The sequence below is a fragment of the Trachurus japonicus genome, chromosome 11 (assembly GCF_045865225.1).
Source record: "Trachurus japonicus isolate A0001 chromosome 11, Traja_1.0".
Classification (NCBI taxonomy): domain Eukaryota; kingdom Metazoa; phylum Chordata; class Actinopteri; order Carangiformes; family Carangidae; genus Trachurus; species Trachurus japonicus.
Window position 1 is genome coordinate 27083832 of NC_140917.1, and position 16349 is coordinate 27100180.

The 16349-nt window shown below is 40.3% G+C and overlaps 2 protein-coding genes and 1 long non-coding RNA gene across 5 annotated transcripts in view; 2 read left to right on the forward strand and 1 right to left on the reverse strand.

Moving 5' to 3' along the window:
* ccdc126 (coiled-coil domain containing 126) overlaps positions 1-2216 on the forward strand; it is a 30592-nt gene extending 28376 nt beyond the window's left edge. Inside the window, exons 2-3 of one of the 2 annotated variants that reach the window (XM_085792104.1) lie at positions 600-841; positions 982-2216. In XM_085792104.1, the coding sequence (XP_085648230.1) occupies positions 604-841; positions 982-1187 (444 nt within the window). In that variant the 5' untranslated portion in view covers positions 600-603 and the 3' untranslated portion in view covers positions 1188-2216. Of the gene's footprint in view, positions 1-323; positions 842-981 lie in introns of those variants that run through there. The other variant, XM_085792103.1, reaches the window with a different exon arrangement.
* Positions 2217-3253: 1037 nt separating this feature from the next.
* Positions 3254-9363, forward strand: tra2a (transformer 2 alpha homolog). 2 transcript variants are annotated; one of them, XM_085792105.1, is made up of 9 exons: positions 3254-3421; positions 4885-5018; positions 5149-5314; positions 5801-5857; positions 6985-7173; positions 7733-7848; positions 8147-8311; positions 8396-8466; positions 8669-9363. In XM_085792105.1, exons 1-9 carry the CDS (start codon positions 3386-3388, stop codon positions 8677-8679), a joined length of 945 nt encoding a protein of 314 aa, XP_085648231.1. In that variant the 5' UTR covers positions 3254-3385; the 3' UTR covers positions 8680-9363. The 2 variants fall into 2 exon arrangements, with proteins under 2 accessions (XP_085648231.1, XP_085648232.1); XM_085792106.1 differs by having other exon boundaries at positions 8147-8305.
* On the reverse strand, positions 5679-7109 carry LOC146978999 (uncharacterized). Its single transcript, XR_015037148.1, has 2 exons — positions 6977-7109; positions 5679-5846 (listed from the first exon to the last, which is right to left on the reverse strand). It is a non-coding gene; the product is annotated as an uncharacterized LOC146978999 (long non-coding RNA).
* Positions 9364-16349: the final 6986 nt, after the last annotated feature.

The following is a 16349-nucleotide window of genomic DNA, read 5'->3' on the forward strand; positions in this document are numbered from 1 at the left end:
TTTGCAGAATGTCAGGTTCTTTTGCCAATTCATGACATTATCTGTGCTAAATGAACCTATAAAAAGTTGATAACAGCCTGTGTTTCTTCCTCCTTGTTATTAATTTCATCTCTTCTTCTACTTTTTCAACAGTCAACCATGTCTGTGGACAACCTGCCTGAAGGCTGAATCTGCATGCGTGGTTTGGTGCTGGAAATCTTGAAACTACAGGGCGTCAACAAAGCCGACTGACTATGAGTGTCTTCAGGCGTCTACATTTGTCTTGAGCCACTTCCTGCAATCTGCCATTGTTCAGTCACTTTCTCACACTTTTTTCTTAGCAGGCACAGGATGCTCTAGTAGTCTGAGCAACTTCTTGAACTGTACGGTTATTGCACAAGCACTGCTGGGGTTTACTTGAGCGAGACACTGAATCCACTCCAGCTCTAGGAATGCTTTGTAGTGGACTTTAACCCCCTGACCTCTGTGAGGATAAGGACAGCAGAGAGGGGAATTTCCCTACAGGAATCAACAAACTGTCACACTCATTATCAAAGACAAGACCATCAGCCTCAGACCAGGCCTCTCTAGTGGCCCTCCCCTTCACTGCCCCCGCCCAGTACCATGCTGGGTGCACTCCTGCGGAGGAACATGTCCCAAAAGCTGAGCGTGCTGCTGCTGGTATTTGGCCTGGCATGGGGTCTCATGCTGCTGCGCTACACGGTGCAGCAGCCTCGACATCAGAGCAGCGCTGAGCTGCGTGAGCAAATCCTCGAGCTCAGTCGGCGATATGTGAAGGTCCTGACGGAGGAGAACCAGAATGCACCAGGTGGGCCGCAGGGAACCTCCATGGCTGGTTACGGTAAGTGGAAGAAGTTGGGGGCGATCACTCATCTTTCCCGCAAATTAAATGACAAACTTAGTTCATCTTATATGAACACTTTTATAGCATTGATTTTTTATTTTTTGTGGTATTTACTGTCTCTCCTCTTGTACACACAGCGGATCTGAAGAGGACTATAGCCGTGCTGCTGGATGACATCCTGACACGGTTGGTCAAACTGGAGGGGAAAATCGAACTGGTGGTCAATGCCTCCTCCACTAACACTTCCCACACAGCAGGGGGCGTTCTGGCCTCCAGCCACCCAGGGACATCCCGCCTACACCCACACATGCCTAACAGGCCTCGACCACATCAAGGAGCATAGCTCTGATAGATGGAAATTGTTTTTGTTTTTAGCACATCACACTTTTCCAGCATTTATCACTGATGTAAAAGCATCAGACAACTGAAAAGCAATAGTGAGACGTATGGACATCCAGAACCTTCACATTTGGGATGCATCTAAGAAGAGAGAGGACTTTTTCATGCTATGTCCTATCATATGCTGATATTTATTTTTCTTTTTACCAAGACTGTTTAGTGCATTTTTATATTTTCATTGCTGATTTTATTCAGCTTACATTCTAGCAATTTTGATAATGCCATATTTGAATCGGGTGACTGTTAAAGCGAAAGCAAACGTAACGTATGAACTTTTGGAACTCAAATTGAATCCCATATGCTTAATCATATAACATGGCTCAAAATGTTTCTCTGTCTACATTGTAAAGATATTTACAATACTGCTTCAACATATCAACATGCTGAACTAAACAGTCATTATAGTAAGGAATAGAAACATTTCAGGGTTGGTTTTTTTTTTTGCTGTTGCAGCTGCGAAAAACATATGAACAAGGTTTTAGCTTAGACATGTAGTCATTTCAAGGTGAATTAAACTGTATAGTTCACTTCTAAGACATAATCCAAAGAATGTTATTTGCACTCTGAAGAAAGTGTGTACAATTGCTGAGAAACAATGTGGGGAGATATGCAGAACATGATGAGACGATGTCTACTTGCTACTGTAAACATGATCGCGCGTGTGTGTGTGTGTGTGAGAGAGAGAGAGAGAGAGATTTATCTCAATTGTAACCCAACGTTTTCTCTGCTGAGAGATGTTTTAATGTAGATGTGGAACAGACTGAATGTACTGTGTGGTCAGTATTTAGCCCTGTAGTGCTGTTAAGATGACTGACCTACTGCTTACACATGTTCAGGGTTCATGTTGCACTGTGACTCTGTGAGAGATTTTCTAAAAATACTGGGCTCATCCAACTTTGACTTTAGGTATACTTTAGGCTTTGAAATATTCATTCCTCCAGCCAGCCTGCTGAGTATGTTCTCTATAATATTTGAGGCGCAGGCAAAATACCTCATCCTGTCCTGCCCATAGGTGGAAAATCTTTAATTTTCTCATCACAGTACTCATTTACACGATGACTTGGTCCTGCCACAAAAATGGGCAATAATTTCATCAATTTCACTTATTTGGGACAAAGTCAATGCGGGTTAAAGCGGGGGGGAAAAACATGAAGAAATGTGATTAAATTATAAGATAATAGTCACAATTGCTTATTTACTTATTAACATCATGTTTCTGACATATGACACACCTGTATGTATATCCGGGTCATTAGAATGAATTTATTGACTTTTGGTTTGACTGTGTTTACTCTGAGTGACAGCATTATTGTACTTTGCCTCATAATGCTAAAGTTGAAAAGATGGTGGTGAGCCATGCAGTCAGCTGCTGTGACATAGCTTTACTAATAAATTAACCTCATGGAAAACTGATCCCATTATCACCTTCAGCTTGATAATTGTAGATTAATTTTGACAGGGGTAAAAAAAAATATGCTTATTAATGTGATTCAGGAGGTCTTATACATTGGGTGGTGAGATGTGCCTCACAAAGAATTCAGCCTTATTTGGTTCTATGCATTGCTGTGGTTTCCACATAGACTGTAAAAAATAGGGTTTCCAAAGAGGGCATACCTCTTTTATATACAGTCTATGGGGCATACGAATGTGTCTTAAATATGTGCGTAAGCCTGTGCATATTCTCATTTGTCCAGGTCATAGTATCTCAAATGAGGTTAACCTCCTTTGAGATAAATCTGTGCGTGTTTCTGTACAAGTGAATTTATAAAGACAGGTTTTGAATTCAGATTTCACAGACCACACTGCGGGACTTTGTTTGTAATGGAGTAATTTCAAAGTCATATTGTGATAATGGCGTTGTATTACCGCCGTCACTTTTTGAGTCTCCGGGGCTAATACATCCATGCTCCGGGGTGTGTTTTGATGAGGCGTTCAAGGACGCCTTGGATTTTGTTTGTGAAGGGGGCGTGGGCGACGAGAAAGGAGATGACGTAGATGCTGCAGTACATAAACATAACACCCACCTCATGCGCCATCTTCTTCTAGCTAATAATCATCCAGGGAGACAAATATATTGTGTGAAAGCTCAGTCGCAGCTACTCTCTGTTAAAAGCACGCGGTCGCGTTAGCTTATACTCAACAATGAGCGACATTGACGATGGAAACTGCGAAGCTCGGGTAAGTGAGCACGTCGAGTGATTACGTGAATGTTATCTCCTCATTTCTTCCTTTTTCCTTTCTCCTCCGTGTGGCTGCCGATAAAGGACATTGTAGAGGGATTCACCGCGAGCTAATCTAAACTCGAGCTAATGCTAAATTAATCGCTTAGCGTCGACGTTATACGCTTTTTATTTATGTTTTTGGCTAAACTTAGCCAGGGGTGTTTTCACATGCCCCTACTAGTCGACCATGTAACCGAAACTAGTCGCACATTACCGGTGGTTCCCGCTCTGCTAGCAGGACCGGCTGTAGCCGACCTGCTCCTCCTCCAGCGGTGCTGCTCTGCAGGTCTCACTGAGGCCGAGCACCGCTGGAGGACCAAACCTTCAGTTTTCGGTTATTTCCATTGTACATGACTTATTGGTACATGAACGTTTTGCGAGCCTTAAATTCGGACATTAAATATATAATATGGCCGACACGCTACTGCACATCGGCCACCTGGGTTTTTGTCTGTTGTAGCATTTAGCCTACTTGTAGTTGAACCAAGCCACTCTTCCTGCCCTGCTTTCACGCTCTGAATTAGCCATCTGAAACACTGCTAAAAACACATTATCTAAGAGCTTTACTTGTTATTATCATATATTTTAAATTGTTGTAATATTGCTCACTTTTTTAAATATACATATATATAATTTCCTGAATAATTAAAACTTAATGTAATTGTACTGCATTCAGTGTTCTTTTTCATTTCATTTAAGATTTTCTCCTTTTAAACCCTATGATCTTAATTTTATTGAATGTTCTTTTTTCATTAAGGTTATTGATCGAGAAGGATTTGAAGAGTTTTATCCAAGAATGATGAAGAAAATTTTCAAGATAAAAGAAGGCTAATGAAAACATGTACAGAGCAGAACATAGAAGTGGAAAGGGAGGAAATGTGACGGAAGAATGGTGTCAGATAGAAGCGCTTGCGGTGTAATGGCTAAAATGAAACTGGTTTCAGTTTGGGTGAAGAGAGGAAAAACAGACCTGGAATCAGAAAATGAGAAAACTGAAAAAAGAAGAATGAAGAAGGATAGAAATCCTGAGAGAAGGCAGTAGCGTGTAAAGAATCTGGAAGAATGAATGTGTCTCTAGGTTAAGTAAATATACTGTTTGTGTCACGTATGTCTTTTCTTTACTATGCTCCCTTTCTGTAACATAAACATGCATGTTTTACTTTTCCCGTGATGGCCCAGGTGGACATGGAAATAGACCTGTCATGTACAATTGCTATATAGGGTTAATGACATACCACATTGTACACCACCTATTTATTCAGTGACACTGTAAGATTACTAACCTTTTCCTTCACAGTACATAAGCTGTACATCTTAGACAGTTGAACTGTATGTGTGCAACATACTCTTATGTTTTTGTGTAAAGAAATAAATGAATGTGTCCATGAGAAGATTGTTAACATGCTGCTGTGGCAATAGGGGTCACGCTCCCCATCTAAATCGGATCGTGGGAGTCCAGCTCGGGTCAAGTCGGAGAGCAGGTCCGGCACCCCGAGCCCATCCCGGGCCTCCAAACGCTCTGAGTCCAGATCCCGCTCTCGGTCAAAATCTAGGTATGCTGTCTCCATTTTCTATTATTTCTGCTATTGTCCTGTCATATCACAAAGAAACTTAACACTGAAATCCATCAACCGCTTACCTCCTTTCTGTTGTGCCTCTTCTCCTCTGTCCCATCTTCTGCAGGTCTCGATCTAGACGGCACTCAAACCGCCGTTACAGCCGCTCACGCTCTCGATCCTATTCCCATCGGAGGAAGTCCCGCTCCCGTTCCTACAGCCCGGAGTACCGCCGCAAGAGGAGCCAGAGTACTTCCCCAATGTCCAACCGGCGCCGCCACACTGGCAGCAGGGTGAGTTTGACGAGATCGAGAAAAGAACAAAGGAGAAGCAACTACACTTGACATATGTTTTCTCACATATTTGGTTTATTGAGCAGATACAGTCACTTGATAGATCGAACACAAAATTAGTCACATCAAAATGTTTTGGAAATACATACTTTTTTTGAGAAGAGTCATTTCTGTAAGTTAAAAAGACTCGGACACAACTTCTCATTTTAAGATCATCAATTCAGCACTATCTCTCTGGATAAGATAAATCCCATTGTATTAGATCTGTTAAAAACAACTTTTTGCACATGGATTTGAGTTTGGTACAAACACACATAAGGATATTATGATATAGTTTTAAAGTCAAGTGCAGGTGGACTTGTCATTGTTTTAATTGTGAGAAAGTTAATTTTCAGAAGACTGTGGTTAATGCTGTGGGAAACCACTCTGACGTGACATTTAATAACCCCTTTCCTTAACCCTCCCCTCCTTTCATTATATCAACAGAGCCATGACTTCACAAAAGAAGCATACAGTCATGGCGGCGGTGATACTGATGTTAGGGTATGTGGACCTTCTGACATTTTTAGGGGATAATAATGTAATGTTTTTGTGTGGGTCAAAGTTGCTGCTCCCAGTGTGGTACAGGATGATGGATATGTGTGTAAATACCACCTGGTGGAAGGAAAATGACAGCAAACTGACTGTTTGCAATCAAAATGCCATATTACACAGATTTTGATATATTTGTTCAATTACCAAAGAAAATGAATGTGTGCATATGCAGTTTTCATGTATTTTAGCTATAATACTCTGTATCCTTTCATATGAACAAGTAACAACGTATGGGTGGATAAAATGATAAACTACATGTATATACATCTTGCTGAAACTTTACTGTGACAAAGACGCATTAAATATTTAAGAAAACTGGATACACTGATGTTTCAAGCTTGGGATCAATAAATAAATCTACGCTTTTATAATAGAAAGTAATAATAAATAAGAATCAAGTACATTAACTTCCTCTGTCTTCCATGTGGCATGGAGTATCATAAAATAGATAGTTGTTGCAGCAACACAGTTTGTAAGGTCAGTATGTCTGTAGCACAATGCTGCTTTAAGAGGTCCATGTGAAAATGCAAAGCAGGAAATCTCCAAGCAAACAGATGGCAAATGGAATGGGTTTGTACTTTGTATAGGTGTCCCCAGGGCATCTTTTTGGAAGCAGTTTAAGGGGTTATTAAAGCTGTCACAGTTTACCCACTGAGCAGTTATTTGCACTGGTACAAGTGGAGATGCTTAGAGGGAAAGTTTTAGTACCCTGTTGTAAAACAGATTTTCAGTTTTCATCAAGTAACCTAGCCACAGTTGTTAGCCAGAAGTCATAATGTAAAGAGTAAGTATCCAATGAAGTTGGACTGGTATTTTCTCCATGAACAGTGAAAACTAACCTGAAGAAAATGTATAAATAAGGATGTTTTTAAATCAGTCAATGTAAGATATTAATGTAGGTGTTGTTTTCTGTATTTGTGTTTTGGAAAGAGATTCCTCTCCACATGTAAAATGCTGCATGCATGATGAATTGTGTTTTGTATACCAAAGTACATTGGTAATTGTATGCACATCATTAGTTGGGTGACGTGATAGGCGGTACCATCAACTCTGACCCTTATTGTTGACCCTTCCAGGCGAACCCTGACCCCAGCACTTGTTTGGGGGTGTTTGGCCTGAGCCTGTACACCACAGAACGTGACCTGAGGGAGGTGTTCTCACGCTACGGTCCTCTGGCTGGGGTCAATGTGGTGTACGACCAGCGCACGGGTCGGTCCCGTGGCTTTGCCTTTGTTTACTTCGAGAGGATTGATGACTCCAAAGAGGTATTGGAAATGTTTGGGGTTTTTATTTTTCAGTCAGATGCCAGCAAGCTTCAGTCCTGTTTCCTGACACTCGTTTGTTTTCTGTCCTTCTATGTAGTTACATTTGAATCTTTATGTATAGTTACAGTCTCTGGGGTGTAAAGTATATTAGTTCTTAGATCTGGCAAGTTGAATCCAGACTTTTTTTTTTTATCAGTTTATGTTAAATTCTTCTGTAAGATTTTCAGCCATATATAGTCACTAGCAGCTACATATTGTTTTGCAGTTTGTTTTCATAGTTACATAGTACATACAGGTTCAAAGGTCCTTCAAGATAAGGCCACCTGTTGGGTTCTTTTTTCTTTTTTTTTTTGGCTCTTATTTCCAATTCATTCAGCTGTGATTACACAAGTGTACCACTAGGTGTCTGCCTTGCCACAAATTCCCTCACCTTGCATCTCAGAGCAGGGGGTTACTGTGTGTACTGTTGGTGGGTTGTTGTGAATTAAATAATATTTGCCAAAGAGCTCGCAACAGTCAGATAACATCTCTGTCTTGTCCTCCCTCTTGCGTTCCCTAGGCGATGGAGCGAGCCAACGGCATGGAGCTGGACGGGAGGCGGATCAGGGTAGATTATTCCATTACCAAGCGTCCTCATACCCCGACACCAGGGATCTACATGGGCCGACCAACTCAGTAAGATCAACACTAATGTCAAGTCTGACATATCGGTTTCACGTGAAAGCATTCGATTTACATCACATAGCTGAAGTCCCCGAGAAGCATAAACGTTCATTTGAGCCATCGCGACTGAAGAGCGGGGATAGCGTAATGCTCTGATGTCAGAGCTTACTCATATAATTTGAGATCCAACTCCGAATATTTTCTTGAAACACAATTTTGTGATTTATTACCACATATGCCGATTTTGACGTGGCACTGTGTTTCGCAAGAAAGAAAGAAGCCTGACCCTCGTTTCTCCTTATTTCAACAGCAATGGCGGCGGAGGAGGAGGAGGAGGAGGTGGCGGGGGCGGCGGCGGCGGTGGTGGTGGCGGCGGCGGGGGCAGCAGCAGCAGGAGAGGGAGAGACTCGTACTATGACCGCGGCTACGACCGCGACCGCTATGACAGATACGATGAGTACGACTACAGGTACAGGTGAGTAATTTGTGAGAACAAAGTCGGCGTTCTACACTTTTGCGTGGGAGAAAATGTATTAAATCTTGTTTTGCCTCTTTGCAGTCGCAGGCGCTCTCCATCACCCTACTACAGTCGATACAGGTCTCGCTCACGGTCTCGCTCCTACAGCCCACGTAAGTGTGAAGAGAAAAACGCAAACAAGAAGCTCACCAATCTGCATCCATTGTATCATCCTGGAACATGAAGTCAGACTGCTGCTAGTTTGCATATTTAAGCACGTAACTGTAGCTTAGTCTCTCAGTAGATTGATTAATTGTGTTAATACTTCACTGACTGTGCTGCTTCTAATATGCCTTTCATATTTTCTCTTCACAGGACGATACTAAGTCGCTTCTTTCAATGTTCAGCTTCCCTCCAGTAGTTGATGTGTGACACATCGAGGTGTTTTTTGTTTTGTTTTTCTCCGAGGGGTACATTTTTGAATTAGCATGTCCTTATCAACCAAACTCTTTAAGTTTGAGATAGTTCTTGTTTACATGCAAAGGATGTCTTAATTTGTAGACATTTTTCACGCATCCATTTTGGGTGTGAGCAAAGAACTCAGCGACTGTTGGTTTCTGTTGCTTCACTCTTAGACCTACATCCTTCCCTCTTCATTTTTCTGCAGCAGCAATATATTTTTTTCCTGTTCAACTATCACTGTTAACATCATCCTAATTATGATGGAGATTGAAAATTAGATTTTAGTAAGTAAACGGTGACACTTGGTTTTACAACCTGTATTACGTGAGGAATTTTACTAATAAAGTCTGTGCAGTAAAGATAAGAAATTTGATTATTCTCTGTGTTGCCTGTCGCCAAGTGAGTTTACTGGTAAGTAGCAGGTAAATGGTGCTGTAAAATAAAGTGTTACCATGCCATAAGTGGTTGGTTCTCTGCTCACATTCAATTTTTTTTTCTTTTTTAGACAAGGAACTCGTCAATTCTGTTTCTCCAGAGAGTTTTATGTATTTCAATTTTTTTAATTGTTGTTTCTTTGTATGGAAATATAACTTTATGAAAACTCCAAAGTTTGTAAGGTGTTTTTCTGACTTAATATGCATGAAATTGAAGTCGAGCTATGGTTGTATAGGTGGGAGTTATTACTGTAAGTTGAGTGGGTGAGGTGGGAAAAGGAGCTGGGAGAGTTTCACAGAGCGAGGTGATGTGCATGATAAGTTTATGTTCACACATATAAAGCAGCTGATCAGGAGTCACAATAGATTCTCCACAAGTTCAGTTTCCTCTCACGAATGAAAACATGCAAGGATCAAGTTTTACCAATACGTTTTTATTGGGTGACTTTCATTACATAACACACAGGTTCACATGTAAGGGGAAAAACGCCTCTAAATGAATATTTACAGTAACAACACCAAGAGCTTCTGCTTTTCTCATACATCATCATGGTGCCTATAAAATACACAAATACAAAACCTCTTTCACTTTCATGTGATGATGATGTGATGTACCGCAACAAACGCATTACTAGAACATTTCCCTATCTAAAGTAACAAATGTGTGCTCCTATTAAAAAAAACTATGACAGAACCAGGCCAGGTGTGTTCTTCATGCAGCACTGATACCATTTAAATGTCCCTGCATTGAACAGATCGTTTCATCACAACATCAAAATCATTTATTTGTCTCAAACAGGTACAGGTTTAGATATCTGTGGTTTACGAGATCTTGAAACGGCATGACTTAACCGCAAAAATAAACCCGGATTGGAGGGCTCTTGATCAGTAGACCTTCGTCCCAATAGTAAGGCACTTCATTCAAATGGGGTTAATAATCACTACTGACATGTCATGGGGCCCCTCAGAGTTATGCGTTCATTCACACTGACTCCAAGATAAGTCTTTAAGGTTCCAAGGTAACCACTAGCAGGACGGATAAAAGGGTCAAAGTATGAGGTCTTTCTCAATAAAGACACTCAACGCCACAGTCACAGCTCAAGTCTGTACCTTTTGTACTCATTTTCACCTTTGATTTTTTTAATTATTATTATTGTTAAGTGGACTTTGATCATCGTACACATCCACCATAGACATTGACCTATACAGCTTTGTGTCATTATCAAGTAGACTATAGGGTTTGAGTCACTGTCCCCTGGTCTGATGTGTAAGTGCAGCCACTTTTCACCGTGTAGAACAGGTGTACACATTTAACAATATGCTGATAATATTCTTCATCTGTGCCTAAATGTGATGTTCTATAAATATATATGAATTTCTTATTCCTTACTCAAAGTGCCCTTGGACACAGGTGTCGTGGTCGTGGGGCTATCTAGCCATAGGATGACCAGTAGGGGACAGAATGGGTTTACATAATATTGGGATTCCCTGCAGCCGTAGCTCACCTATAGAACTTGGGAGTGAAATATTGAGAAAGACAGATACAAGAACATTATTCTATTTTTCTGGTTCAGAGAAAGGACAATATCAGGAGTATTGTTAAGTATATCACTTAGAGGAGGCAGGTTATATTTAGGCTACTACTTCACAAAATAAATGGGTGTTTCTGAAACCAACACTCCTGGGTCTGTTACCATCACCATCTTCTCTCATTTTTCCATCAACTTTATCATAGAGTTTTAGTGTACATGTCAATTATTTATTGTAGTGAAGTGAACACGCCCAAGGTCTGCACCAGATGTAACCTGTGGCTTCACCATCGTGTGTTTGTGATTTATGTAAATGTGGGAGGACGGGCTCCTAACGTACAGGACAATGTCTGAAGGTTAGCAGGCAGCAGCAGGTCCATGTGTTCTATATGGCCTCAACACAGGATGACTGGTGGAGGGGGGGGTTAGGGGTGTGTGGTGGGGGTGGGGGTGTATAGGCTTACATTCCCCTTCTCCTGAGCGGTTCACGTCGGAGCAACAAACATCCGAGTGCACTTGGAACAACAAATATTAACAAGTGTCTGTTATTTCATCAGCACACGCTCTTTATCTTTTTTTTTTACCACTCAGAGTTCTTGGTGATGTGAGATGTGGAGAAGAAACGTCACATGAGCCTTTTTATCATTTCACTTAAGTTGATCTGTGTCTCTTCATCTTAAGTGAATGAAATATGTTTTCTGTAGATGACATTGTTTGGAGGTTAAATGCATTCATCTATTTATGTCTGCCCAAATTCAACAAATAATCAGTCCATTACTGAGCCAGAAATGTGTTTATATTACTTTTCACCTCTTAACGTAATTTGTCTCAACATAGTGGAATAATTTATCTTCAATTTAAAAACTATTTGAAGCTTGCGATCAGTGTTTTATGCATAAATACACCTCACAATTTAGACAGCAGAAATATAAATTGTATTGTTACGTCACTAAAAAAAGGTTGCTGGTTCAAAATCCCTTTTAAATCCACATTAAATAAATTGTATTTGTGTAATGAAATTATTCATCAAAATCCAAAAGTTGACAAACAATTACCTCCAACACTGTTGCCCTCAAATCTAAGTCAATGTACAATAAATAAAAGTTCAATTTCAAACAAAAATTTGCTAAAGTTTTTCCACTTGAGTAAAAATATGACATATTCCACTCCAGATTCAACAAATCACACACTTTATTTTTCCATAAACATAATCTAATGTAAAATAACAAGTGTGAAAACTCTAAAGCAACAATAAATCATGTTTCTCTCTTCTTTTAGAAAACAAGATATTGAAGGAGCAGATTGCTTATGAGGTGCTAAGAAATACATTTTCTCAACACAAATCACTGTGTAACTAATCAATCAAGGTGCTGAAACCAGTAAACAACAGCAGCCAGGAGGGAAGTTGTCCTGCAGGAGAGACCAAACTGTATACATGCTAAGGCTGGGCCATGCAGAGTTGGCTGCAGTGTGTGACCAAGTCTGCAAATATTCATGTGACTCTGCGTGAAAACACCCACTTTCGTGAGACTTTAGCACATGAACATGTTCTGTTTAACTAATTGATCCTATGATTCACAACGGTTAAAAAACAACACACAAAAAACATCCATCTTAACATCACAAAAAATACAAGAATCAACCAAAAGAAAACACATTTATCTTGGAATACTGAAAAAAGAAAAACAAGGGAGAATTTTCAGGCTGTTTCTTTTACACACTACGCAGCATGGAAAGTACAGTCTGCAGAGGATTTAATCAAATTACATCCAATTAAACAAATATTTCATCAGAAGAACACAGGCAGAGTTGTTGTCACATGTGAAACAAAACAATAGTGTGACGGAAACAATGTGTGGCTGCTCTTAATAGCTTTTAGAGGCTATTTTCAGTAAAACAAGACATGAATTACTTCCATAAAAATGTCCTAACATTTACACATCTTTTCTATAACTACTCATTAAGACTCAGTTCACCATTCAATGATAATTTCCTGGATTTAACTTTTATTTGGAAATAAATGTGTAAGAGAGGATAAAACTAGAAAACCTGCAGTTTTTCTATTATTCTTTCTTTTCTTTTTCTTTTTTTTCCAAATATCAAAGATATCAGCTGAGATATAATTGTCTTTTTCATATTTTTGCCAGGAAGCATTAACTCATTATTTGCTGTGTAAAAAAGAAATGTACCTTGGCATGTGTTTTTGAAGGGGGCACAAACCGCCATTTTCTAATGAGATGAAGGGTGTCATCCCATAGGAGAATATGTGGAGGAAAAAATCATCCAATTTTTTTTTCTTTCTTATGGAGCCTGCAAGAAAGCACTTGGTTTAAAATAGCACACATATGCTGGACCCTCCCAAAAAAAATAGGAGAAGAGTTGCATTAACATCGATAAGGACTGTTTCCATCAGTTAATGTTACTGTAAGGACCTAGATTCTCCTCAACATGGCGTACACCAGCACCACAGTGTTGCCTGACTCTGTCCGTAGCGGTCAGCCAGTGGATTTAATGGTTACAATTCAACTGGAAAGACAACATTGTTCAAGATTTGAAATCACCTAACAATACATTTTCTTTTCTTAAAAAAAAAGAAGAAGCAATCTCACCGGAAATCAGAATCCCTTGATTCAGTGTAGCCTAAAGGGCTTTGTGAAAGAGCCTTGCGTTTGGCGACGTAGCCTATATCTTGGAGTGAGGCCAGCAGCTCAAAGTTGGGCTATAAGCTGCCTTTTACTTAAACAATCTACCCCCTCCTCCCCCTCCCCTCTCCCTCCTCTCTCTCTCTCTTTCTTTCTTTCTCTCTAGAAATAACCTAGACTATGTTTAACAAGATCGATTTTGTCAGTTCTTTTTTACCTACACTGACATTAAACCGCACAAATCTTCCCACATAGGATGCAGTCTGCTCTGAAACTTTATGTCAGTTTTGCCCCTATGGAATTTGTCCATAGTGAGGAGTCCTGAGACTGGGGGCGGGGAGACTTTCTGTACATTCCTCAGCGATACATTCACTACTCCTCCTGCAGACCCTGCAGCCACACACATACACACACTGTCTGTCACACACACACACACACACACACACACACACACACACACACACACACACACACACACACACACACACACACACACACACACACACACACACACACACAGAGGCTGCAGCCATGCATCAGTTCATTTAAACCGACAGAGCCAGGCGAGCACTCCCATGACTGCTGTCTCTATACGTCCACTGCTCACATCCACCATCTGCAGGGCTCTCTCCACACTTTCACACCAACATCCTCCGCGTGCGTTTCGTTATTTCGTTTGCAGTGGAAATCTTTAGATCCACGTAAACCAGGTTGGAAAAAATTGTATGAGCCTAATTAGGCCGACTGAAGGCGCCCAGGTTTAATACATCTCTTATATAAGTCCATACAGAGGGGATATATGGGTCTAAGCACTGAGTGAAAAGTTGTTATAAAACTTTTCGGGAGTTGAAACTTAAAACATATTATAAAACAATTAAAAGCGAGTATAAGTGAAGTTTAAATGAAATTTAGAACATAGTTTTTTGGTTTAACCTGTTTATTTGAGTGGCTCATGGATGTAAACACTGAGACCCTGAAACTTCCTGGAAAGTTGAGAGAAGTTGTGAAAAGAGCCGCGGATCTGGCCACTGGCTCGTGATTCGTTACATCTTTATGTCTTATGACAAAGCCCAGCAGAGGAAACATGAAGACAAATGCATAATTGGCGCGCTGATTCATATAGAATAGTCGAGCCGAGGAGCCAATGAATGAGCGCGTTGAGGCCGAGCCAGCAGCAGTAGTACGGAGCGGCTGTGCAGCGAGCTGATTGGACGGTGTTCCCCACCAATCGGAGGGCTTGGTGTGTTTGTTCAGCAGCAGAGGAGTAAACCCACTGAGACAGCCATGGCCCCAGTCTGAGCCAGTGGCTGAAGGGCCCACTAAACCAACACTCCCTTTGTAACCTGCTTTACATGTGCATGCACACCTATGGCTGTGGAGCAGCAAGCAGAGCAGGGCCACAGTGCTATCATCTCAGCTCAGAGCAGAGCCTTGTGCACAGGCAGCTGCAGGGTTACACCCACCGCAACTCGTTTTACTACAGTTTTCTGTCCCTGAAATACAGTTAAAGTAACTTTTCAAGGTGACACAGCAAATATGCTAATAAAAGGTTATGTTTGTTATAATGAAAAACATACACCAACAGGAGAGAGAAACATTATTAATAGTATATGCAACTTTTTTATACTTCACATAGCTACTTTCTGGCTACAATTAACACTTAGTTTTTAATTTGCCACTCATAGTTCATATAAAACAACTCGTAAAACATAATTATTGAAAGTAAAAGGTCCCATTAGGTAGGGTATGCCCTCATGATGAAAAACATAAAAAAAACTGTCTGACACATATAGGAAGTAGGAATGCTGTGTAGCTCACATACCTCATATTATAGGCTACTGTCACGTATCCTGTGCATTCATTCATGGAAACACTTATGTAGCATAAACCCTGAGGTTAAAGGTATTAGGCAAAAGCTGAATTTTTGACCTTTAATGTTATGAACATACCAAATATGGACACATACACTCAATCGCCAGAATCTGAAACTAATGCAGTCTAATATAACATTTCTGCAATAAATTCTACCTACATGAAGCGTTTTTTTTTTGTTTTTTTTAAAGCAGTTTTAGCTGCCTTCCTACATTTTGTCTACACTAATAAACACATGTGGTGGACAAAAAAATATAAACACTTACACAATATAATGTGGTAGAATTCAACACCATTTTAACAGTAGCTGCTAAAAATCTCTTTTTAAAACGTTTCAACAACAACAACAACAACAACAACAAAAGAACATTTAATGCTTTGTAAAGGCAGAATTGATTACACCACTGTTGTATTGGGCTGTATTAGTTTTAGATCTGTGTAAAGCAGCAGCTGAGTGTATGTCTCTATATTTAGCACATTCACAACATTAAAGTTCAGATCTCAGCTTTAACCCAATTCAGACTCAAGATGTGTGACAACCCATAATTATATGTGATATATGTGCTGTATATTAATATGGATCATGTGTGAGCACATATTCCTATTGCCTAACCTAATGTCAGCTTTGTGTTATGACCCAGATAGATAGATAGATAGATAGATAGATAGATAGATAGATAGATAGATAGATAGATAGATAGATAGATAGATAGATAGATAGATAGATAGATAGATAGATAGATAGTAGCCTATTTTTAGGATTTTATTTAATGTTTGTATGTGCCACTGTGTTTTTTCTACAAGGCTTGTCCGTTTGGATCCGTACATGAGCGTGACCCTGTGTGTACATTTTCATTTCAGTGTCCTTGGTGTGAAAACACTTGGACCAGTCGTGCTCTGACTGCGTCCCGGCCCTTATACCATCAACAGGTATACGGCTTCAGAGCCCGTTAATTCCGTAAACACGGCCATTCTCCGCAGAGTGACCTACGTGTGAGCTGCCGGCCTTCGCCAGTGATTTACAAAAGATCGTATTGACAGTTGTGTAAGATTTTAGTATTCCACACGTGATCCAATTGGGCTGTGCCTTTACATAGCACACTAGGGGCACTTTGGT